The 26,391-nt window shown below is 45.6% G+C and overlaps 1 protein-coding gene across 3 annotated transcripts in view; it reads left to right on the plus strand.

Moving 5' to 3' along the window:
* The window catches only part of FREM3 (FRAS1 related extracellular matrix 3), a 129,531-nt gene that overhangs the window by 75,614 nt on the left and 27,526 nt on the right, over positions 1–26,391 (plus strand). For all 3 annotated transcript variants that reach the window (XM_059722027.1, XM_059722026.1, XM_006275641.4), the window contains exons 7-10: positions 14,139–14,288; positions 17,777–17,986; positions 19,147–19,344; positions 21,275–21,439. In XM_059722027.1, coding sequence (XP_059578010.1) covers positions 14,139–14,288; positions 17,777–17,986; positions 19,147–19,344; positions 21,275–21,439 — 723 coding nt within the window. The remainder of the gene's footprint in view (positions 1–14,138; positions 14,289–17,776; positions 17,987–19,146; positions 19,345–21,274; positions 21,440–26,391) is intronic.

A 26,391-nucleotide genomic window follows, 5' to 3' on the forward strand; every position in this document is an offset into this window, starting at 1 on the left:
CAGGCTGAGCCCACTGGGGCTGTCACCCCGCCCTGCACTGTGCGGGCAGGGCCCCAGTGACCTCAATGGCAGCTCGAGCTGCCGGTAAGTGCTGGAGCTGGGGGGTTTTTGGCTTCCCCCCCCCGCAATACTGGGCAGGGGCAGGGATTGGGAGGCTGGGGGGAGCTGGGGCCAGGCATGGAAGGGATTGGGGGGTATGGGGTCAGGTGGGGAAGGGATTGGGGGGGCTGGGGTCAGGCAGGGAATGGATTGGGGAGGCTGGGGAGATGGCATCAGGTGGGGAAGTGATTGGGGGATGGGGTTGGGTGGGGAAGGGATCAGGGGTGCTGGGGGGGGCTGGTTGGGGAAAGGATCAGGGGACTGGGGGAGTGGGCAGGGCCAACGGGGTCCCCCCCACAGTCCCCTCCCCCCTCCTCCAGCCCCCTGACCCTTTACGTACCAGCAGTGGAGCCTGGGTGCAGCTCCCTGCTGCTTCAGCACCAGGGTAAGGGCTAACCATAGAGACGTTCTGGCAGCCAGAATGTCTCTATGGAGGACCCAGCCTCCAGTTGCCCCACTTGCCTGCTCCAGTTTTTTTCTGTGCGGGTTTTTTTGACCCCTGGATATCCAGGGGTCTGATTTTCCCCTTGTACTGCAAACTTGCAGTGCGGAGAATATTTTCTCATTCCTGCACATGCCTCTTGCAGCATCTCAAAGGGGTTTGAGATGCTGCAAAAAGCACGTGTGGGCTTATCTGGACACGCCCTATGAGTTTTGTAACAGGCCCTTAATCACATCCTAGTAAACTCCAGGTTCTGTATCCTTTTCCTATTATGTGGTAGTATGCTGTCTGGTTGTGTTTAACTGAATAAAAGAAATGGTTGTTCAGTAACTATCTCTGCAGAAAGAGGTGCAAACAACTTGTGATTTTTATAAGCAAGTGGAAAGCCACAGCAGCTGTTTGCTGGTATGTCTAAGTGGCATCATAAGTAGAACAAGTTTCAGGACCAGACATTTATTATTTTTTTTAACAGTTAAACGAATGGTAGGTTACCCAGCCTGAGCAAACATTTTAAAGCCTTTGAAACCTGGAAATGGATTTTAAATGAATAGATGGTTTATTGCATTTGATGGCCATCAGTAAGGATTATCAGTTAGCCAAGAAGCCATACTGCTTTATGTAGTTAAGCGGGTGGTAATTAAACTGATAGTTTCTTTACTGGCAGTCCACGAAAGGGAAAAGAAAGAAGAGGATTAAAAAAAAAAAAGCATGAATGACCTCCTTTGTTAGAGTTGCTTTCTTTATTAATTTGGTGCCCTGCAAGATAAACCCCTTTGGCTGTGTTCCCCTTCCCGCCCCTCTCCTCCCACTGTGTTGAGTCAAAAATATACCAGTTATTAAAATTCAAAGTAATGTGTAAATGATATTGCCTTGAAAGATGTTTTAATGGAGATATTTTTCTGCAACAGTAATACATCTTCTGAATGTAGAGAATATTTATTTGAAAACTCATGGTCATTAAAAATAAGTGAATCTCCTTGATCTGGTCATTAGGGATGAACATGAACAGTAGATTTTCAATTTAGGCTTCCACAAGGATTAATGGACCCAACTCTCGAAAATGGGGATACCAGCTAAAATGAGAGTGGCTCCATAAAAGATAGTTGACAAGACTGCACAAACTAAAGCTGGGCTTAGAGAAAAAATGAGGGGTTGACATACCCTCCACTTCTTGAGAAATGTTTAGGTTCAAGTCCAGTGGTCATGTGATTCTTTGAAGACCATTGTTTTAAGATTCATCCATTTAATTTTACTTGACAAACCATGCCAACTTACTCAATGCCACAGTTGTCAGCAAAAATTGATGAAGCAAATCATGGGCTCTTTCTAACTATAGCAAAGAGATACTGTTGCTTTGCTGGGCCAGCTATCACACGTACTAAACTAGTCCAGAGTTATTTTACATGGCCCTGTCTTGTAAAGGCCTTTGCATATCTTCCTGTGTCAAAGGCTAGGGACAGAAGTTACACATAAATCAGTTTAAGTTGTTTAAACCTGTAACAGAACATACATTTAGTACACATAAACCAGTTTCAAAATTGCTGAAACTGGTTTAAGATAAACCTGATTAAATGTAGTATCAGATTTAACTGATTTAGGTCAAACCAGTTTATGAAAATTCTGTTCTAGACCCCTTCCTGGTTCAGAGTACCCCAGCATCCCAGCATGCTTTTCAGCCCTGGGCTGGGCTGTCTGCTCCAGAGAGCAGGGTTGGCCCTGCCCTTCTGCTCCCTAACTATAGCAGTGAGGGCTGGCTTACTGCCCCCCTTCCCTGCCCCCTTTCCCCAGCCAGGCAAACTCCAACTGGGGTCTGGGGCCAGGGAGGGAGAGTTAAATTTACCTTCCCCTGAGTAGGGAGCTGCCCTGCCCTGCCCTGCCCTGCTAAACTTAGTGCTGGCTGCGACTGTGGACTACAAATCCCAGAGGCACCTGGAAGCAGGAAGAGGAAGCGATGAGCAACCCTGTGGAGTCCTGCTGCTCTGATGCTGGACTGCAAATCTCAGAGACCTTCTCAGCAGCAGGAAGAGTAAATAAACACACCTCCCAGGCTGTGTTTATAATTTTCAGTTAATAGTGTTCAGAGAGAGAACTATTTTTGTTCAAGCTTTTATGAATTCAATTCTACTACCTTCCCACCCACCCCCTCCCGGCCCCACCCAGGCAGAACATGGGCTGGGGCCTGGCCACGCCCCCTCCACTCCAGCAGCGACGGCGGGGAAAAGCCTTGGAGTGCCTGGCAAACATGCTCTAGTACCCCCCAGCTTTTGACTTGAGCCACTGCAGGCATGCCTGCATTTCCTGTATCAGAAGTGAATGTGTGTTCATTTGCTTATTGATTCAAACTCTTCAGCTTAGACTAACTTGCAAAGACTGAATCAATTCAGCCTCAGGCTTTTTTGACTCTCTGTACTTAGCCAAAGAGGCTCTCCAGCTGTCTGTTTAGGAGACTGCCCTTTTGTGCTGCTGGAGGAGCAGTACAAAAATGCCAGAATCTGGCCCTCTTGCTCTTGGGTAGAATTACAATATGCTTTCTATTAGCAAACATGACATATAACCCAGTGAGGCCAAGTGCTGTGGGGAGGAGGGTGCTGCATGCCTTCCTGAGCTGAATGGGGAGTTGGCAGTTTCAACACAGCAGCAAACAATGAAGTGACTAAAGTGGCAGAACAGCCTATGCCATGTGCTAATCATCATCTCCAGCTTTGTAAAAAGTGTCACTGAAAGCACTGGCTCAGTGGCGATTTCCTTGTCCCAGGGTAACTGGCATGTTATACTGATTTAACTAAATTGTTTTTGCAAGATATACTATGCCTGATTGTAACCCAATTTTTATTTGCAATGACTTTCTCATGAAACATTGCTTTAGAGACATTAGGGAATTGTGAGGTCTCTGAAACCATTCTCTTTCTTAGGGCTGCTCTGTACTATGCCAGGGTCACCAAGATCATAATCTAAGTTTATTGACTCTGATTCTTTACTGTTTTGTTTTTTCTTCACAGGAACTTTATGAAAAGCATTTTACTTTACCTGGGAATGTAGCTTTCAGTGTATTGGTTACCCGTTGTCAAGACAGATGAAAGAATATTTTAGATAGGCTTCTGTTTCTCTCCAATTATTTGTGTGCTCAACTTTTTAGAGTATATTGGCAATATATTTAGACTCACATAGCAAGAGTGAATTATGTTTCAGAGACAAATGATTAGATTCCTATAATTATTGAGGCATGACAAGTGTCATGTTCCTTAAGGCATCTGGACTTGTCTATTTTATAGGCCAGTAACTGTCTGATGCTTTTGGGAGAATGTGTATATCCTTTTTATGACATTCAGAAATTGGATAAAATACTAAAAATACTCTAAATTCCTTGTCTTTTCTGAGGACATATGATATATAAGTAAGGGAATTATTCTTCTGGGATATACTGTTTGCAGGAAAATGAAATGCATTTGAATTTTAAGATGATAGTGGCATAGTCACTTGTCCTTTTTTAAAACTATAGCCACACATATTAGACATGAGAAGTGTGTTAATTCATATTTGGTGTTTTAGTGGGGGTTTTTTCCTTTTCATTATTATTCCATTGTGATCCAGAAGTCCTGATTTTAGATCACTTCATCATTTTATATGCACACAAGCTCATACAAAGCTCCCAGGGCAATTGACAATGCAATCCTGCAACACATGTAACAGAAAAAATGCAGGAGAGAGGATGATATATTAAACTGGTCATCATTTTTTCAGTAAACCCCACTTCTAAATTTATAAGCTCATTTTCAATAGAAGCTCCATTGACCTCTCAAGATGTTGCACTGTGTGTTTGTAGAAGCAACATATACATTAAAGAAATAAAATGTTGCTCTCCCATCAATTAAGGACAAAAACATAAAGGTTTAGCTCAGGGTAGTTATCTTGGACTGCTATAAAGTTAAATGGCCTGATTTCTTAAAACATTGAAGAAATTTACAATTCATACTTTGCAAACCATTAGCCTCTCGTGAGAAATTGTATGGACATACAGTATTTAAAAGCCATTTTTATGTAAATGAAGTAAATTAACTAGACTAATTTCAAACAAATATGTTGGACAATTCTGCTTGTGTGGAGTGGGAGAGAAGGGAATACAATTGTAGATCATATTGGCTACTTTTCTGGTTAATAAATATATTACCCAGTGACAAATTTGCTTTGTGAACAAGAACAATCAAATCACAAATTCTGTTAATTTTTACTCTTTGAATGAATAAAATGATTGTAATGGAAACTACTTATGTTGTATTTTGCTGAGAAAAGTATTTTTTGTCCCGTCAGAATTAGTGAATTACATTCTGATCCCAGTGATGGGCAGAAAACTTGAGATGCTCCGTTGACCTAAGTACAAATATTCTTTTTATATTTTGCACAGTTGAATAATACTTCACTGCATGTAATCACTAAACAGGAAAGAGAATTTAAACATCTAGATTGATAGAGTTCTTTTTTTGTTAATTTGTTTAAAATTTTAGTGGATGTAATTAACATCCTATGGGAAGAGAATAGGGACCTTTAAAATTGATTTACTTTATCTTCCGTCTCTTCTCTACTTTTTGAGGGATTGGGGAAGACTCCAGAGACCTTTTCTTTAATTTGAATGTGGTCTAGCAAATATTTGATTACTTTGAATATTAAGAAAGTCTGCAGATCTCTGAAGAAAAAGAAAAGAAATCATTATTTATATTACTTTATTTCATTATTTATAAAAAGTGCCTTGTAGTCCTAGGAGATTGATTGATTTTATTTCAGGTCAGCTGCTTAATTAGAAGAAGAAAAATTCAGTGTGGATCAAACAAAAATGGAAAACTTGAGAGAGCTTTATGGTGAAACAAAAAAAAATCATTTTGACCCTAAGGCTACAGACAGACATTATACATAAACTGATTAAAGTGATCAGAAACTGGTTTAAACCTATCACAGAACATCACCACACATAAACCAGTTTCAAAATGGCTAAAGCTGGTTTGAGATAAACCTGGTCATGGGCAACTGGTGCTGCATTAGTCGGGGAGGCATGTGCCCCTCCCCAGTGACCAGTCAGCAACCGGGGGAGGGTTCCCTTGTGGCCAATCATGATGACCAGGGGGGTCCTCCTGTGGCCAATTGCACTAACTGGGGGTGGGGCCCCCCGCGGCCAATCTCACCAGCTGGGGGGCGTCTGTTCCCCTCCCCCCCCCACAACAAAACTTACCAACTAGTGAGTGGCTGCACTGCTCCCGGAAGTGGCTGCAGGGCTTCCGGAAGTGGCCGTGGCCTACAGCCAGAGCTTGCACTCCCCAGCCTGCACTCACAGGGGGGGCATCAGCGCTCCTGCCTCCCCCCCGCCCTGTTGCCTGAGCAGGGAGCACGGCCTGACCAGGGTGCACTGGTGCGCTCTCAGGGGCTGCATCCACGCCCCCTAAGCGTTGCCACTGAACCTGGTGGAATGTAGTATCAGACTTAACTGATTTGGGTCAAACCAGTTTATGCAATGTCTGTCCCAGACCCGCTCCTGGTTGAAGTTAAATCTGAGTCCCCCAGCATCCCGGCATGCTCTCTGTACTGGGCGGGGCTCCCTGCTCCACAGAGCTGGGCTAGCCCCTCCCCTCTACTCCCTCACTGGATCTCCAGCAGAGACTGCATGTATGGGGTGTCTGCCTGGCTTTCTTCTGCTCCCTCTCTCTGCCTTACCACTGCCTGCTGAAGCAGGGATTACCCCCTCCCCTCTGCCTTACACAGACACCTCTCAGCATTCACTAGCATACCACATGCTGGCTACAGTCAGCGCTGTGGGAGATGAGACAAGGTCAGACAAGACAGTGTTGGATTAGGGCTTTTTGGAGCTAATCAACAGGTAGCTGGCAATGTCCCTCCATTGCTTTCCTGGAAAAGCTGTTTAAGAAGAGCTAGAATGAGAGAGTCTGTTGTTGTCTTAATGGGCTGATGAACACTGAGTTAGGGGTGATAAACACTGTGCTAGCAACTCCCTGCTGGGCTGCTCAGGAGGGTGGGGGGAACCCCTCCCTAATCAAAGCATCCTGCTGGTGCCTGGCCCCACACCCCTCAGCTCAGCACTGTAGACGGGAAGGAAGGGCTGCTCTCATGCCCCCCAGCTTCTAGCCTGAGCCACTGCAGGCATGTGCCAGTATTTCTTCAGTCCAGAGGGGATGTCTGTACAATTACAAACCAGTTTAGCCTAGCCAGGTTAGACCAACCTGCAAACATTGAATCAATTCAGGCTCAGGCGTTTTAAATGTCTGTCCCAAGCCTAAGTGTGTTGTTTGGCCTGAAATGAAATATTTTTTTAAAATGTGTAAATGAATGTTTTAGAAAAAAAAAAATTCATCCAGCTCAAACTCTAGTCTAGTCCATAGCTTCATACCAAGATCTCTCTTATGATTTTTCTGTCTGAAAAATGTTCATGATTTGTCAGCCTTTCTGTTAGATAAACTGTTAATGAACAGCTTATTTTGTTTGTTTAAGTGTAATCTATCAAAAGGCTGGAAATGAATATTAATAAAACACCCTTAGAACATGTGTGCCTTCCCTGATAATATCTGCCATGGTGCTTGATCTTTTCCATAGCAGCAGTGTCTCTTGTGATTATTAGGATTTACTCTGATGGTAAAGTAATACAAAAATTCACAGCTTGCTGATTTGATACAGTTACAAGTACATAAAGATGTCTGACAGCTTGGGTGACAAATGTTTGGATGTAGACCAGGCATGTGTGTGCATGTGTGCAAAGGCCCAACTCCAATTTCAGATGCTTAACTTGGCTGCATGAATGGTGTTTTTGGCCACTTAGGCAAATTTTTAGATCCTGTTCCCCTTGGGAAGGTGAGTGGTTGTGTGTAAGTCACAAAATAAAAACATGGAGAAGGAGCCCTTCCAGTTTCTAGTCTAGCACCCTGGTGGTTAGGGAACTTGCCTGGGGATTGGAAAACTGTGGTTCTGAACCCGCTTTACCTGGTAGGTTTCGAATATAGGCTTGGAAGCCCGCTGCGCCCCTGCTCCCCTGAAGCCCCCCAGAAATCCTCCAGCAGCCGCGGAGCCCCCCGCCGACCCCCAGCACAGCCGGAGGTAAGCGGGGCCTGTGGAGAGAGGGGGCTAACCCCTTAGTGAGTGGGAGAAGGCGGCTGAGTGGAGCCGGGCCAGGTCAAGCCCTGCCCAGGCCCCTACTTGGCCCAGCCCCCCAGGGAGAGAGAGAGGTGGGGGGGTACTCACCTGTCCCCCTCCAGTAGGGCAGGGTCCCCCAAATCCTGGGCAGAGCCCCCTTTTGCCCAAAGAGCAGCTTCCTCGACGGCGGGCCCACTGCGCATGCGCGCAGTTTAAAAGGGCCCGCCGACAGGGAAAAAGCCCCAGTTAGGCTCGGAAGCGGTGAGAGACGCGCGGGTGAAAGCCCGCTGCGCCCCCGCTCCCCCGAAGCCCCCCAGAAACCCTCCAGCAGCCGCGGAGCCCCCTGCCAATTCCCAGCACAGCCGGAGGTAAGCGGGGCCCGTGGAGAGAGGGGGCTAACCCCTTAGTGAGTGGGAGGAGGCAGCTGAGTGGAGCCAGGCCCCGCCCGGGCCCCTACTTCGCCCAGCCACGCGAACAGGCTGCGCAAACAGGTGTGCTTCTCTGCCGGCGCATGAGTTAGCGCGGAGTTCGCACAGGAGGACGTACAGGAGGGCCCAAGACCCTGCCTGTGCACCCCCCAGAGTAGACAGTCCCAGCCGTAGCCAGCCTACCAGAGGCATGACACGGATGGGCACGCACCACACTCGAGGGTCCCCTCGGGTTCCGCAGCCCTGCCCTCTGGCACCTCAGAGACTGCCACCCAGACAGAGCCCCTAGTTCCGGGCTCCACACAGACAGAGCCCCTGGCTCTCGGCTGTGGGGGCTGCCTGTCCCTTTTTCAGGCTCTGGGGCCTGGGAGCATGGTTACCTCCCCTTGTGGGGTCTGCTCCCTTTTGGGGTCTCTGGCCTCGCCAGCTGGAGGAGCTCCAGGCCACAGTCCAGAGACTGCGTGCCATCAGGGACTGCGAGCAGGAGATAGACTCCTACTGCCAGGCCTTTCTCCCCCAGGAGGCAGAGGGTAGACCACAGTCTCCCTCCAGGCCAAAGAAGGACTCCGGGACCTCCCGCTCTGTCCAGCCAGGGGTATGGACCAAGGTGGTCAAGGGCCCTAAGGCCCGCTGCACCAAGGCCCCTGCCCCGCCAGAGCTGAGCAACAGGTACGCACCTCTTGCTGCTCCAGCAGAGCCTGCTCAGTTGCCGGCTCCCACAGGCAACATGGGCTCAACTGCAGCTACCGCCCCTGCTCTCCCCAAGACAAAACGTAAGGTGTTTGTTGTAGGAGACTCCCTCCTGAGAGGGACTGAGGGGGCAATCTGCCACCCTGACCCCTTAGCCCGGGAAGTCTGCTGCTTCCCCGGGGGCCCGCATCCGGGACATTGCGGAGAGGATCCCAAAGCTCCTCCAACCCACAGACCACTATCCCATGCTCCTTATTCATGTGGGCACCAATGACATGACTCGGAGTGCTCCCAGCCAGGTCATGAGGTGCTACAGGGATTTGGGAGCGGGGCTAAAGGGTCTGGGGGCACAGATGGTGTTCTTGTCAATCCTCCCAGTCTCAGGCTATGGGCTGAGGAGGGAGAGGAGGATCCACATGGTCAACCAAAGACTATGGCGCTGGTGTCATCAGGAAAGCTTTGGCTTCCATGACCACAGCCCGGTCTTTGGTGAGAGAGGCAGCGAGCTGCTGGGAAGAGATGGCCTCCACCTCTCTCCCCTAGGGAGGAGGCTCTTCTCAGCCAGACTGGCTGACCTGCTCCACCGGGCTTTAAACTAAGCCCGCTGGGGGAACGGGGGGACTACCGCCACTGCTGGCCTGCTGAGCAATACTTGCAAAGCCAGCGGGTCAAGGCACTTAAGGGAGCCCACCCCTGCCCCAACTCTGGTAAAATCTGTGGGCAAGGAAGGAGCCCCCCAGGGGACACTTGCCTGCCTGTACACAAATGCTATGGGGCTTGGGGAATAAGCAGGAGGAGCTCATCCTCCTGCTCAGTGCAAATAATTATGATGTCATAGGGATAACGGAGACCTGGTGGGACTCCACCCATGACTGGACCACGGGTATAGATGGCTATACCCTGTACAGAAGGGATCGTGTAGATAAAAGGGGCGGGGGTGTAGCTCTCTATGTTAAGGAAAGCTACACGTCCCTGCAAGCCGATATTGGCGACCAGGGTGGATGACTGGAGACCCTCTGGGTTAAAATCCGTGGGGAACACAGCACAGGGGACACAATGGTGGAAGTTTACTACAGACCTCCCACCCAAAGTCAAGAGCTTGACCAGGAGTTTGCCCGGGAACTGGCTGAGGCAGCATGCTCCAGTACCATGGTTGTCATGGGTGACTTCAATTACCCGGACATCTCGTGGAAGGATCGCTCAGCAAAATCTGAGCGGTCGCAAAGCTTCCTCTCGTGCGTGGATGACCTCTACCTGACTCAAGAAGTCTATGGGCCAACGAGAGGCAAAGCGCTGCTCGACCTGGTACTGGCTACTGGGGATGATCTAGTCAGCGACCTAGTGATCGATGGGAAGCTGGGTGACAGCGACCACGAGCTGATCACCTTCACCATCCGCCGAAAAGCTGGCAAGTCAGTCAGCAACACGGAAGTCCTTGACTTCAGGAAAGCCGACTTTGACCAGCTCAGGAGGCTTGTCAGTGAGGCGCTAAGGGACCATGACCACAGGGAGAGGGGAGTTCAAGAAGAGTGGTTGCTCCTCAAGGGAGCGATCCTCAATGCACAAACTAAGTCTATTCCATCTCGGAGGAAAGGCAGCAAGAGGGCACAGCAGCCCCCCTGGCTCTCCAGGGATCTAGCAGACCTCCTGAGGCTAAAAAGAAAGGCCTACAAAGGATGAAGGATGTGAGTCGCCTCCAAGGAGGATTATTCTGCACTGGTCTGGTCCTGCAGGAGCAAACCAGGAAAGCCAAGGCTGCAACTGAACTCCAACTAGCTTCGAGCATCAAGGACAATAAAAAGTCCTTTTTCAGCTATATGGGGAGCCGGAGGAAAAGCAGGGGCAACATTGGACCCCTGCTGAACCAGATGGGGCAACTGACGCCCAGGAAAAAGCCAACCTATTAAATAGGTACTTTGCGTCGGTCTTTCATCAGTCCCATGGGATGTCCATGCCTGCTACGGGACAGGGAAGTCCGGGTGAGGGTGATCCCCTGCCCTCCATTAATGCTGACTTCGTGAAGGAACATCTTGAGAAGCTGGATACCTTCAAGTCAGCCAGCCCTGACAATCTTCACCCCAGGGTACTCAAGGAGCTGGCGAGCATCATAGCACAGCCTCTAGCACGGATCTTTGAAAACAATGGCGCTCTGGTGTAGTGCCCGAAGACTGGAAGAAGGCCAATGTGGTGCCTATCTTCAAGAAAGGGAGGAAAGTGGATCCGGCTAACTATAGGCCCATTAGCCTGACTTCTATCCCGGGGAAGATCTTAGAAAAGTTTATTAAAGAGGCCATCCTTAATGGACTGGCCGACGCCAACATCTTAAGGGCTAGCCATCACGGGTTTGTTGTGGGTAGGTCTTGCTTGACCAAACTCATTTCCTTTTACAACCAGGTGACCTATCACCTGGACAAGGGAGAAGAGATTGATGTCATATATCTTGACTTCAAAAAAGCCTTCCATCTGGTATCCCATGATCACCTCTTGGGGAAACTGGCCAATTGTTGCCTTGGATCCACCACGATCCACTGCCTGGAAAATTGGCTCTGTGGTCAGACCCAGAGGGTGGTAATTGATGCAAGTCACTCATTGTGGTGTCCTGTGACCAGTGGGGTCCCCCAAGGCTCTGTCCTTGGACCCATATTGTTCAACATCTTCATTAATGATGTGGACACTGGAGTCAGAAGCGGACTGGCCAAGTTCGCCGATGACACCAAACTTTGGGGCAAAGCATCCACACCTGAAGACAGGCGGGTGATCCAGGCTGACCTGGACAGGCTCAGTAAGTGGGCGGACAAGAATCTGATGGTGTTCAACGCCGATAAATGCAAGGTTCTCCACCTTGGGAAGAAAAATCCGCAGCATCCTTATAGGCTCGGCAGTGCTATTCTGGCTAGCACTATGGAAGAAAGAGACTTGGGGGTCATCATTGACCACAAGATGAACATGAGCCATCAATGTGATGCTGCGGTTAGTAAAGTGACCAAAACGCTGGCTTGCATCCATAGATGCTTCTCAAGCAAATCCCGGGACGTCATTCTTCCCTTGTACTCGGCCTTGGTGAGGCCGCAGCTGGAGTACTGCGTCCAGTTTTGGGCTCCAGAATTCAAAAAGGATGTGGAGAAGCTTGAGAGAGTCCAGAGAAGAGCCACGCGCATGATCAGAGATCAGGGAAGCAGACCCTATGATGACAGGCTGAGAGCCCTGGGGCTCTTGAGCCTGGAAAAGCGCAGGCTCAGGGGTGATCTGATGGCCACGTATAAGTTTATCAGGGGTGACCACCAGTATCTGGGGGAACGTTTGTTCACCAGAGCGCCCCAAGGGATGATGACTAGGTCGAATGGTCATAAACTACTACAAGACCATTTCAGGCTGGACATAAGGAAGAATTTCTTTACTGTCTGAGCCCCCAAGGTCTGGAACAGCCTGCCACTGGAGGTGGTTCAAGTGCCTATATTGAACACCTTCAAGAGCAAACTGTATGTTTATCTTGCTGGGATCCTATGACCCCAGCTGACTTCCTGCCCTTTGGGCAGGGGGCTGGACTCGATGATCTTCTGAGGTCCCTTCCAGCCCTAATGTCTATGAAATCTATGAAAACCACCTTTGCTTCCCAGTAAAATGACCTAACTGCTAGGCATTTAAGCTAGGCATTGCCAGGAGCCCCCATCTTCTCCTGCTGAAGTTGACACACTGGGCCACGAAGGAGAACAAGTCAGAAATGTGGCTCAGGGAGCTAGGTACTCTCCTAGAAAGAAGGCGGCTGTAGTTTTTAGGCTTATCCCTGTTCCTACCCCGTAACGGGGCAGAGGTTCTCCCACTGCCATCAATCTGTTTTATTCAATGACTATTAAATGCAAAATACCATTGAGGAACCTAAGTTTCTGCATAGCTAAAGTGGTTGTGATAAATAAGATACTGTGCTAAAATAATGTTACTGTGATACAACGTGCATCCCTACATCAAGCATAACTATGATAGCATAGGAAAAAAGTATCTCACTGATTTACAACAAAAGCACTTATCCTTTAGAAGTAGGTGACATTTTGTATTGCTCCTGCCTGTAGTACATAGTATCCCTACTGTACATCCCCACTTAATGCTTTTTGGTTGGTAATAAGAAGACATCTGCCTCCTCCACCAAGATAATTTGCTAAGAGCTCCTAAATTAGCGTTACTTTGAGAGAGTCTTGTGATGTTTCATCTCTTATGCTAAACAACAAGAATGACTGAGCCTGTTACAATGTTGACCTTTTCCCTGACCTGTATTGTAAGCCTTTTTTTTTTAATTCCCTATTAACTTAAGGTCAGTTTGTCACAATGGAGAAAGACAGAGGGAAGAAAGATTAAACCTTTCAACTGTCATTTCCATGTCATGGTTTTGCTTTGCCAAAATTGGAAAAACAAACAAACAAAAAAAACCCCTCTTAAATCTTAAAGCCACATGTGCTACTATTTTTCACTTGATTTGGATGTGTGTGCGTGCATGCATGCACTCATGCACTTTATGGTGAATTTAAATACGTTTCTACCATATTTTAGTGAAATGGAATATCTTTGCAGGATTAGTCCAGCAATTCATGCCTATTGTGTATTCATTCAGCGCAGTTTTGCAGTGGTCCATATGGATTGGCGTTAAGTTGAAAAACTAGACTGAAGAGTAAGAATATTTTAATTGAATTACCTCAATTCAATTAATTGAAACCTGAAAACATTACAGGCATGTGAAGCTGTCACACTTAAGGGCACAGCACAGTCTACCTCCTTTTCTTGTGAGGACAAACCACATTACCACATTTTCTAACACCCACGTGTTCAATTCTTTAGTATCTGTGTACAACCAAGTATTAGGATTTAGAATGCAAACAGTTATGTTGTCAGTGTCCTTCACAAGGATGGCTTCTGATGCCTGCCTTCCATACAGCTAAGAGCCCTGATGGCGAGGCCAGGAAAACAGTCTATACCTATCACAGAAGTTCAGCACACAAAACTGGTCTATACCCATAATGGAACAGAAGTCCAGCACACATAAGATGGCTAAAAATGGCAGAACCCAGTCTAAGATTTGGACTACCCCGCCACCACCAAAAGGCGAATGTGTGTTCTGTTTGCTACCAACCTAAACTGCGCTGCTTACAGAAAACTGTGCAACTTAGATTGATTCTGCCTCAGGCTTCTTGAATGTCTGTACCTAGCCTGTGTGTACAGGTAAACTGTTCTTGCTGCCTGCAGAGTGCAAGCATTAGGTACATCTGTCCACATTTTACTATGTGCACAAGTGGAGCTAGTAGAAATTCTTTTTCAAAAGTATCCTTTTTTCTTTCCTCTGCCCTCTTTCTCTGTGTATTTAGAGCCAGCTTTATACTTTGGTGACACTGAATACCAGGTAGACGAAAGTGCTGGCTATGTGGAGGTTCGTGTCTGGAGAACTGGAACTGATCTATCCCAAACTGCCTCTGTCACTGTGCGTTCTAGGAAAACTGAGCCAGCATCAGCAGAAGGTAAGTTACTTCTAAATAAAAAATATTGTTTGGATTACTTTCTGGTGTGGCAGCACAGCAGCAAGGCTAGGCTCCAGACCCTTGCAAAGGCAGTAGTAAGACTGTTACCTCTGTACTATATGTAAGTTCCTGTACATAATAATGTACTGTTGCACATCCCAAGACTCATCAAGTTACTACAAAATCTATGCTTTTAAGAATAATGTCTGTGAGGATTTATTCTTGTCACTCCTCTTATTCAATGAGCATTTTGGGCTCTCATCAGGGTTAATGAGGAGATACAAAATATTGCATCTTCAGTAGATAGATAATACTAAATATTATTTCCATACCATCTAACTCAGAGGTTGTACTTGAGTCTGTTCACTGACATTTTGTGTATGACATTAAGGATGTTAGCAAACTGGTTGAAATTCAGTCTACAAAGGCCTGAAGTGATGGTAAATATCTTGAGGGAGACAAGAGGAAAGAGCACAGCCGACTATCTTCTTTGAGTACATTCCTTTGTATTTTATTTGAGTTTACAACTTAGGTCCCAGACCTCTTTGGAATCCGCCTACCTGAAAGAAAAACACATTTTCCTGCTGTCACAAACTCTGAGAGCCAGAACTGCTGGACTCTTTCCTGTTTCTCATCTAGATATTATGGTCACAACACAAAAAATTACTTTGCAGAAATGGTCAAGGGATGAACCATTTTAGAAATATTTGGGTAATCTAGGGTTTTATAGGGGTGTCAGTTAAATTTGCTGGTAAATTACCAGTTGTCATATTAAATTCAAGGAGCAGGTGTAGCAACTACTTTGTATAAGGGAAACAAAATTAATTAAATATTGTCTACTCCTGCATATATAAGTTAATAATATGCAGGCAAAGAACAAATAACGTTTCAGTGAAATTCAGATTAATTAAACTGAAAACAATCTTTTCTTTTTTTAGCAAATATGTAATAACGCTGTTGGCAAAATAGAAAAAGGTAGTAAATATAAATGTAACTTAATATTGAAAGGCATATAATTAAGTCATGTAAAATATTTATATAAGAGAAAAAGGGAAAATAGTATTTGGATATTAGAAATTGACTAGAAAACCAAACAAGACAGGTATTATAAATGTTAAGCTGGGAACAAATGAAAACCTTCATTGCTGTCGCATTCTTGTAGGCATCTGGGCTGGTAGAAAATAATTAAATAATGTTACACTCATGTTTATGGATTAAGAGGTAGTTCTATTCCAAACCCATATTTTGAGGCATTTACTGTTTCATGGCAGGGGGGTTGGGAGAGGGAAAACGGACTTAAATTTGTCTTATTTTTTAATTATTTGTAAAGTTTGATAGAATTTTTTTGGATATATGAGATGCCCAGGCATTACAGGTTTGATATGGAAATGTTTACATTCATTTTTGTGCTGTCATAATTTTAAAAATGAAAACAACATTTTACAAAGCCAAGGACTGGTACCTACAATAGATTTGAAAAACAGAGTCGCAATAATATGTAATTTTCTGTGATTGTGATACATCAGGGTGTGAGGCTCCAAATACACATGTGAATGCAAGTAAAAAATTGACAGAAAAAGACAGGTTAGATTCTGCCCAAACTTGGAGCCTAACAACTGCCCAAACCGTGTCCCCTAACAACAGTGTAGAAAAAAGCTGAAGCAAGAGATTTTTTTTGGCAAATACATGATGTTCTGTTGTGGAGGAGAAGGAAAATAATTACTATCATTACTCAAAGGTGATAAATAGCACATTTAGATGCAGTGTGGGAAGAACATTTTAATTAAGTAGCAAAAAGCTACAGACCTATAATAAGGATCAATTAAGCAATGGGAGATGCTTAGAAAGGTAACTGTAAATACCATCAGGGGAATGTGTACAAAAAAAAAAAAAAAAAAGCAAGTGTCTGTCCCCACAGTTTATCAATCCAGTGCTTGAACCAACACTGAAGTCACTTTAATGCTGACTTGCTGTGTTGACTGCATGATGAGGTGGGGGGTATGCTCCTGCCATTGTGAAACAGAAGGACTTTCACAGGTCTGTTTCAGGTCATTTGTAGATACTTGCAGTCTGTTACTTTCTTTTTGTAACTACATTGTAAAGTTATATGTAAACTGCCTGTGATCAGTAAATACCATATTTTCTTGCATACAGTATGAACGCCATCCCCCCCCCCCCCCCCAAATTGAGGCACATGTGTTAAGTGGGAAGTTGTTTTGTTTGCTGGAAAAGAAGCACACCTAGAGAAATTGTAGACACATCTACACAAGACATTTGCTATGGAGTTGCCTAATTAGCTCCTCAGTAAATTCTTAGCATCTATACATGCAACCCTATTAAGCTACAGTAAATTAACTCCTCCATAGGATAGAACTTGTAAACATAAGTACTATCCTATGGTGGTGTTAGTTAGTGTACAGAAACACATGTGTCGACGCTGACAGGGATGGCTGGGGAATAAGGGTGCTTCAGTACAGGGGCTGGCTGCAGGCTAGCTCCACACTAGCTAGCCCCTCCACAGCATATTGAGCCGGGTCAGAGCAGCTTCAAGCTGGCAGCCTGGCCCCTGGGGTCCCTCACCAACCGGGGCTGCTACTACCCAGCTCAACATGCTGTGGTCCCCGATGCACATGTAAACGTGGCGCCTGGTAGCAGTAAACTCTGGCACAAACTGTTCTGCAGTTTATTATGTCGCATTAAGTTCATGTGTGGGTGCACCCTGTGTGTGCCATATTGCTGCCAAGAAAGCTGCTGCTTGTGTCTAGCTCAGCAAGCAGAAAGAGCCAAGTCCTTGTTAACCCTCTCATAGCCATAGGTGTTGGCTGAGCACTGTAGCCTATGCCTGAAGCGGCAAGTGAGCTACTGGTGGAATCTTGATGAGGCTTGTGATATGGAAACAACACTTTATTTTATAGGAATGTATATAAAGAACTGTATAAAGAACCTTTGTTACTGCCCTTGCATAGGTCTGGGGCTTAACCTAGTGACTTCCTGGGACCACAGAGTGTCCAGGAAGTGTGTCATCCCAGGAGACAGTTTAGTTTTCAGACTACTCTTGAATCCAGGAAGACTTACTCTATGCCATAAAGTCAGCCATGGCTCTGGAGAAATCTTTTTTCTACATTATACATCCCAAAAATAAGGCACATGTTTTATTTGGGAGTGTGTTGTATGTGAGAAAATACAGAGCTAAAATAGTGCATGATGCTCAGTGTATTTGCCAAATTCTTAGGGCGCCTTTACATGTGCATCGAGACTCCTCCAGCCCACTGTAATTACAGTGCATCAGAGCAGGCTCAATTAATCGAGTCTGTTGGAGAGTAGCTTTTTATGGTCTTTTTCCTAATTTTGTGTTTCAAGTGGCAAAAAAGAAGCTTTCTAAAGTAATAGGCGGTTTTTCTTGATTTTTTTTTAAACATTCCAGAAATACCCCAAAAAATCTTAATACATGAGAATGAGCAGCTATATTATTTTTGCTTCCCAAACAGCTGGAGTTGATTATGTGGGTATCAGCCGTAACCTGGATTTTGCTCCTGGAGTCAACATGCAGACTCTCCGAGTGACCATCCTGGATGATCTGGGACAACCAATGCTGGAAGGTCCAGAGAAGTTTGAACTAGTTCTCCGTCTGCCTGTGAATGCAGCGCTTGGGGAGCCTAGCAAGACTACCATCTTTATCAATGACACTGTTACTGACTGTAAGTGTAACACAGAAATCTTTTCTGGTATTAGTACATAATGTGCACACACAAGATACAGGAACTCTTCTGATAACAGTGTGAGCTATTTGACATATAATTATGTATTGCAGGTAATTTTTATAATTAAATTTTGGGGGTTTTGACCTAGTAAAAGAAAATGATGTACAAAGTTGGAACAGGTAGGTTATTGCTTTCACCGGTTCATTTGCTGCCTCACTCCATACCTGTAAGTGGTTGGCTCTGGATAAGTAGATTCATCATGAGCTGTAATTGTGTTAGCTAAGGCCTGAGGCACATGAGTGAATCTGTCTATTTATATGAATATTCACATCAGTGGTATGGAGGCTGTTAGTACAAACAGATTGAAAGTTTCCTTAGATTGAAAGTTCTTCATGTACCATGCATAACTTCGAGCTACCAAATCCAAGGAAGTTTAAGTTTCTCGTGGTTGTTCAAATCTTAATATGTATCTTATATGTATCACAAGTGGCTTTTATTATTATATTTTCTGCTAAAGGAATAAGAACAGTGTACATTGTCTGACTTGCTTTGTTCATAATCAAGTAATAAATGGAAAATTCATAAAATATTTAACAACCAGCACAAAGCCTTGCAGAATCTCTTAGTTATTCGATAAATAGACAGATTTAATCTTTACCGGTCTCAAGTTTCTGCAAATGAATTCCATTATACTGAATTGCTCTCTAACTGTACAATTCAGAATTTTGTTGAAGTTTCACTTACTGAAGTTAACACCAGTTTCTAGTGGAATATTTACTTTGCCCTAATAAGAATTACACACACAAATTTTCTATGCATCGAGCCTAGAAAAGACCCCTTAGTACCCAGGCAGAAAAAAAAATACCCACAGAAAGAAACCGTATACCATTTAATCAAAACTCACCAAATCCTCAGTTGCTGTGATCAATATAGCAGTCGATTGCATAGGATTGTAAAAATATTTTAACATCTATATTGTTTAAAAAGTATAGGTTGATTTGAACCCTCTTTGGTTTCTGTAAAAGGTCAGCAGAGGAAGTGGATTCATGCCTTATGCTTCTGTTCCTGAATTTAATTAACACCCTTTCTCCATATACCATGGGCATTTTCATCATATAGACTCTATGGTATAATGTATAAAACCCTTCTATTTGCAGTGCCCAAAGTCCAGTTCAAGGAACCAATGTACACAGTAAATGAAAAAGACGGACAATTGATGGTGCCCATTTATCGGAGTGGTGATATTAATCATAAATCTACAGTCCGTTGTTACACTCGCCAGGGTTCTGCCCAAGTGATGATGGATTATGAGGAGAGGCCAAACACTGATGACTCTGTAATCACATTTCTTCCAGGTAAGAGCTTTTCAGTGAGAATTGGAATTACTTCAAAGAAAATACTACCTTCAGCGCTTTTGAGCAAAATATAGTGCTGCTGAGTATCAAAAGCCAAACTCCTAGGACATCTTGGGTAGAACTACAATATACCAAGTATTTTTTTAAATGAGGAAACAGCAATGTGGGCTTTCAGCAAGTGGTAGTGCTCTGTGACTAACACTTTTAAATGTTATAGCTAAAAATGAAGAACGAGGGGAAAATCAGACTATATCTATGAATTACTTGCTGTGCTTCTGATGCACTCTGCATGTATATTTATATATGTGTGTGTCTATGTATGCACATATGTGTTTGTATATATGTATGTTTTATGTATAAACATAAAGATGTATATGCACATATACATACATAAACGTGTGTGTGTATTTAATGTATGTAAAGAAAAGTAACAGAGATTTGATCCTCCTAACAGGTGCACATCAGTGATTATTTGACAAAGTGTAAACAAATACTTAGATACCTGAAACTAAATCCCATTTTGCTTTATGCGCTTAAGGTACAGACAGAAGTGACAATTTTTCCCTGATCTGGCCCCAGAAAGTGGTCTACAGCTATGACTAAACAGAAGTGCATGACTGTAGTCCTCTTTTAAAAGGGCCTGATCCCATGAAAATCTGAACCTTCATTGAATTCAGATGAGCACCCTCCAAAATGTAGCATGTCCTGTAATTTGTGTCTGTGGGCAGTGGCGATGTGTAGGGGGTGCACATGCACCCCCTGAGAGCGCTGGTGCACCCCCTGACAGCCAGCATTCCCTGCTTAGGCAATGGGCAGCGGGGGCAGGCAAGAGCACTGGTGCCTCCCCGAGAGCGCTGGCCATGGAGTGGGGGTGCCAGGAGAAGCAATCCCCACAGTCTCCCTGCGCCTAATCGTGCTGACTGGGCGATGGGGGGGGTCCCCCTCAGTCAATCATGCTGACCCAGAAGTGCCACATAATTGCCGTGTCCCCCACTCCCTACCTCCCCCGGTCAGCACAATCAGTTGTGGGGACCCTCCCCCCGGTCACTGACTCAGGAGGTACCAGTTGCCCATGTCCATGGGGGAGTGGTGTTATTACAGAGGCCGGGCTGTAGGCTCGCAGCAAGCAGCTGGAAACCCCAGCTCCCAGACTGAAAAGTGAACTTTGGTTTGATCCAAGGGATCATTGCAACTTACAGTGTTTCCTACAAAGCTACACTGAGTTGTAATGGGGAGCTGCTGTTCTGTCTGTAATCTCAAATGGCACTTGTGAGTGCAGTTTTTGGCACTTAGTATAGTGTGGGCTTCTATTTTGCCCTGTGTTGAAATAGAATCGCCCTGCAAACATGCCTACAAGAAGTAAAAGAGGAGGGCACTTTCATTTATTAGTGCAGTTAGTACAATTCTGTAGTGCCTAGGCAACCATGTAGGGCTCAGGAGCCTAGCATTTCTAGGTTCTAGGCTCCCCCTGCCTAAGAGGAGTTTGAACTTGTCTCCAGCTTTTTAGCAAATTTCCCAGGCCCTTCATCACCCCTCTTGAAGCTGGCCCAAGAGGAAGCCAGGAGAGGGGAATTATGTGGAGAAACGAGGATTAACTTGTGGGTGTATGGCTCAGTGAGGTGGATGCTACATTGGAAGGGAGGGGCCCCTTGGTTGTAGCCTGTATCTCTTCTCCCAATGGTTCAGAAATTTTCCCAGTTGTGTTTATCCAATTATTATGAATATTAACACTTAACTGTGCTGTATGAGATTTGAATAAAATACAAGAGAAAAGTATTACTAAATTCTTTGTTTCCACTCCCCTGAGATTATATTTAAATATATATATATATATATATATTTAGAGTACTTTAGAGAGTGTGTTTGACTTTTATCCTATCTTCTGTGGTACCATTACATTATCCAATACGTACATGTCTCCTGTCTACAGGAGAGATTGAGAAGCTCTGTGTGGTAATACTGGAAGATGATGCCATTTATGAAGAAGAGGAGGAATTCAGATTAGTGCTTGGAACACCGAAAAGCAACTCCATATTTGGTGCCTCTATTGGAGAGCAGAAAGAGACCTTGGTCAGGATAAAGGATGAAGAAGACAGTGAGTTTTTAAGTGTCTTTGTGTTCAAATACAGACATTTGAACAAGTGTTGCAACATTATCAGTGGCCAGTACCAAAGGTTCAAGGGTTGTGCAAAGGTTCAAAGGAAAGTGCAAAAGGGCCAGCCTGTAATATATAGTATTCCTATTTTAATTGCAAAAAAACCTGCAATGAACAATCATTACATGACCTATCCACAGGGGAAGTTTCCTCTGATCCTAGTAGTTGGACAATGGTTTATGCTTTGAAGTAAAATATTTAGAACCTCTTGTTTGCTTGTTTTTAATACTTGCTGTTGCAACTCTGAATTCTATAGCAATCCTTATAAGTATGTAATCCCTTTATTGAATTCCGTTTGTCATGTGACATTTTGAAGCAATGAATTCCACACACACAAATATTGCATTTTATGAAGTATCTACTTCTGTTAGTTTTGAATTTATCACCTCTCATTTCACTGAATGTCTCTGTTATCATATACTGAGACAGGGTGAATAATCCTCACTTGACCTTCTCCAGTAGTATTCCAAAACTACTTGTTGTTTTGCATAATGGGATGTTGTACTAATAAGAGAGCTCCAAACAGGATCACGTTGAAAGAACTGTAGATTTGTTGAGCTAGACTTTCAAAGCAAATTCCTAAACTTGCAGGGATAAGGAGAGACTTCTGTGGGATGGGTAGAATCCTATTCCACTTTATGCACCCAAATACCAGTTTTTCAGCTATGTAAGTAGCATTTTTGACACACACAAACCATTTTCAGTTCTACTCCCTGCACAGATAATTCCTAAACTTTGGCCTTTTGGTTAGAGCACAGGGGGTGTGTCTACACAAGATGTTATACTGCACATTAGACTAATCAAATGTGCAGTAAAGCAACACCATCTACATGTGCACAGTAGCTACTCTGCAGGAGATTCATCTAATGTGCCTTTTTCTAGGATCTGTAGATACAGGTACTAGAACTTTAATACACTGAAGCACATACGTAGATGCTGACCAGGAACAAATTGCTCCTAGTCAACCTAGGCAGCAGAGGGCCACAGGGAGAGCTGTCCCAATTCAGCAGGATGCTGCCTTCCAGCCATGTGGAGATTTGGATGCATTTCATAGATTCATAGGTTGTTAGGGGCTGGAAGGGACCTTGCAGATCATCAGGTCCAGCTCCCCTGCTCTAGGCAGGAAGACAACTGGGGTGACCCCAGCGAGGTGACTGTCCAGTATCCTCTTGAAAACCTCCAGGGTAGGTGACTGCACCACCTCTGGAGGGAGTTTATTCCACAGTCTGATCACCCTGACTGTGAAGGAGTTTTTCCTGGTATTAAGCCTGAAGCAACCTTCCAGGAGTTTGTATCCATTGGTCCTGGTCTTCCCCAGGGGTACTCTAGTGAACAGTTGTTCACCGAGCTCCTGATGCACTCCTCTGAGATAGCAGTAAGCCACTATCAAGTCCCCTCTCAACCTTCTCTTCTTTAGGCTAAACAGGCCCAGGTCCCTCAGCCTCTCCTCGTATGGCTTGCCTTGCAAGTCCCTGATCATACATGTGGCTCTTTTCTGGACCTTCTCAAGTCTTTCTACGTCCTTATTGAAGTGTGGCACCCAGAACTGGACACAGTACTCCAACTGCAGTCTCACCAGTGCTAAGTACAGCAGGAGTATCACTTCCTTAGATTTACATGAGATGCATCGGTTGATGCATGCCAACGTGTTGTTTGTCCTGCTGACCACCTCATCGCACTGACAGCTTATGGTCATGTGGTGGTCAATCATTACCCCTAGGTCCCTTTCAGCCATGGTGCAGGTCAAGCTGTCATCTCCGAGCCTGTATGTATGTTGAGGATTATTTGCCCCTAGATGGAGCATCGTATATTTGGAAGTGTTAAGCTTCATCTGGTTCTGGTCTGCTCAACTCTTGAGCCTGTCTAGGTCTGCCTGTGTCAGCAACCTATCTTCTGGCATGGCCACACTGCCCCATAACTTGGTGTCATCCACGAACTTGGCCAGTGAGCTTTTCACTCCCCCATCCAAATCTTTGATAAAGGTGTTGAAAAGCACTGGTCCAAGCATGGACCCCTGAGGGATGCCACTAGCCACTTCACTCCAAGACAACACAGATCTGTTCATGAGAACTCTCTGGGTCCTACCCTGTAGCCAGTTTCCCACCCACTGAACTGTCAAGCAGCTGAGCCCACAATCTTCCAGTTTTCCCACAAGGATATCATGGGATACTAGATCAAAAGCCTTTTGGAAGTCTAGGTATATAATGTCTACCTCGTCTCCCATGTCCAGGTGGTGACAGACCTGGTCAGAGAAGGAGATGAGATTGGTAAGACAAGACCTACCCATGACAAAGCCATGCTGGCTGTCATTCAGAATCCTACCTTCCACAAGCGTATTTTACATAGATACTTTAATGAGCTTTTCCAGGATTTTCCCTGGGATAGAGGTTAGGCTGATTGGTCTGTAGTTGCCCAGATACTCTCTCTTCCCCTTCTTAAAGATGGGCATAATGTTGGCCATCTTCCAATCCTCAGGGATTTCCCCTGTGCACCACAAATTCTGAAAGAGCTTTGCCAGGGGTTCCATGATGACCTCAGCCAACTCCTTCAGCACTCTCAGATGGAGTCCATCCGGTCCTGCTGACTTATAAATGTCTAGCTTTTCTAGTTGGTATTGCCTCCGCTCAGCAACCACAGTGGAGAGGCTGACAGTCCCGGCATGCCCCCTATGAGCTTCATCTCGCTTGACTTTCTCCATGGTCCAGTGAAATACCGAAGCAAAGTGGGCATTCAGGAGTTCGTTTTTTTCCTGAATGTCAGTTACCAGCTGTCCTGAGGTGTTAAGCAAGGGTCCCACGCCTCCATTTGTTTTCCTTCTATTGCCTATATACCTAAAGAAGGACTTCTTATTGTCCTTGACTCCTGTGGCTAACCTAAACTCCGTCGCTGCCTTGGCTTTCCTAATCATTTCCCTACAAGTGCTGGCCACTAAAGTATAGTCCTCCTTGAGGATCATCATTAGCTTCCACTGTGCGTGTACCTCTTTTTTCATTTTTAAGAAGACCCCAGTGTCCCTTTGCAGGAATGGTGACTACTGCCACTGCTGGCCCGCTGAGCAACCCTTGCAAAGCCAGCAGACCAAGGCACTTAAGGGATTCTGCCCCTGCCCCAGCCCTGGTACAATCTGTAGGCAAGGCAAGCGCCCCCAAGGGGACACTGTACACAAATGCCAGGAGCTTGGGGAATAAGCAGGAGGAACTCGTCCTCCTGCTTAACACAAACAATTATGACATCATAGGGATAACGGAGATCTGGTGGGACTCCACCCATGACTGGACCACGGGTATAGATGGCTATACCTTGTACTGGAGAGATCGAATAGATAAGAGGGGCGGGGTTGTAGCTGTCTATGTTAAGGAAAGCTACGCGTCCCTAGAAGCTGATGTTGGCGACCAGGGTGGACGACTGGAGACCCTCTGGGTTAAAATCCGTGGGGAACATGGCACAGGGGACACAACAGTGGGAGTCTACTACAGACCTCCCACCCAAGTCAAGAACTTGACCAGTTCACCTGGGAACTGGCTGAGGCCACATGCTCCAGGGCCATGGTTGTCATGGGTGACTTCAACTACCCAGACATCTTGTGGGAGGATCACTCAGGAAAATCCGAGCGGTCGCAAAGCTTCCTCTCGTGCGTGAATGACCTCTACCTGACTCAAAAAGTTTATGGGCCAATGAGAGGTAAAGCGCTGCTCGACCTGGTACTGGTTACTGGGGATGACCTATTCGGCGACCTAGTGATTGGTGGGAAGCTGGGTGACAGTGACCATGAACTGATCACCTTCACCATCCGCTGTAAAGCTGGCAAGTCAGCAACACAGAAGTCCTTGACTTCAGGAAAGCCGACTTTGACAAGCTCAGGAGGCTTGTCTGTGAGGCCCTAAGGGACCACGACCCCTCGGGGAGGGGAGTTCAGGAAGAGTGGTTGCTCCTCAAGGGAGTGATCCTCAATGCACAAGCTAATTCTATTCCATCTTGGAGGAAAGGCAGCAAGAGGGCACAGCAGCCCCTCTGGCTCTCCAGGGATCTAGCAGACCTCCTGAGGCTAAAAAGAAAGGCCTACAAAGGATGGAGGATGGGATTTACCTCCAAGGAGGAACATTCTGCACTGGTCCAGTCCTGCAGGGAGCAAACCAGGAAAGCCAAGGCTGCAACTGAACTCCAACTAGCTTTGAGCATCAAGGACAATAAAAAGTCCTTTTTCAGATATATGGGGAGCCGGAGGAAAAGCAAGGACAACATTGGACCCTGCTAAACCAGATGGGACAACTGACAATTGATGCCCAGGAAAAAGCCAACCTATTAAATGGGTACTTTGCGTCGGTCTTTCATCAGTCCCATGGGACGCCCATGCCCACTACGGGACAGGGAGGTCTGGGTGACGGAGATCCCCTGCCCTCCATCAATGCTGACCTCGTGAAGGAACATCTTGAGAGGCTGGATACCTTCAAGTCAGCTAGCCCTGACAATCTACACCCCAGGGTACTTAAGGAGCTGGCGAGCATCATAGCCCAGCCTCTAGCACAGATCTTTGAGAACTCCTGGCGCTCTGGTGTAGTTCCCGAAGACTGGAAGAAGGTCAATGTGGTGCCTGTCTTCAAGAAAGGGAGGAAAGTGGACCCAGCAACAATAGGCCCATCAGCCTGGCCTCTATCCCAGGGAAGATCTTAGAAAAGTTTATTAAAGAGGCCATCCTTAATGGACTGGCCGAAGCCAACATCCTGAGGGATAGCCAGCACAGGTTTGTTGTGGGTAGGTCTTGCTTGACCAATCTCATTTCCTTTTACAACCAGGTGACCTATCACCTGGACAAGGGAGAAGAGATTGATGTCATATATCTTGACTTAAAAAAAAGCCTTCCATCGGATATGCCATGATCACCTCTTGATGAA

Source organism: Alligator mississippiensis, chromosome 2 (genome assembly GCF_030867095.1).
Source record: "Alligator mississippiensis isolate rAllMis1 chromosome 2, rAllMis1, whole genome shotgun sequence".
NCBI lineage: Eukaryota > Metazoa > Chordata > Crocodylia > Alligatoridae > Alligator > Alligator mississippiensis.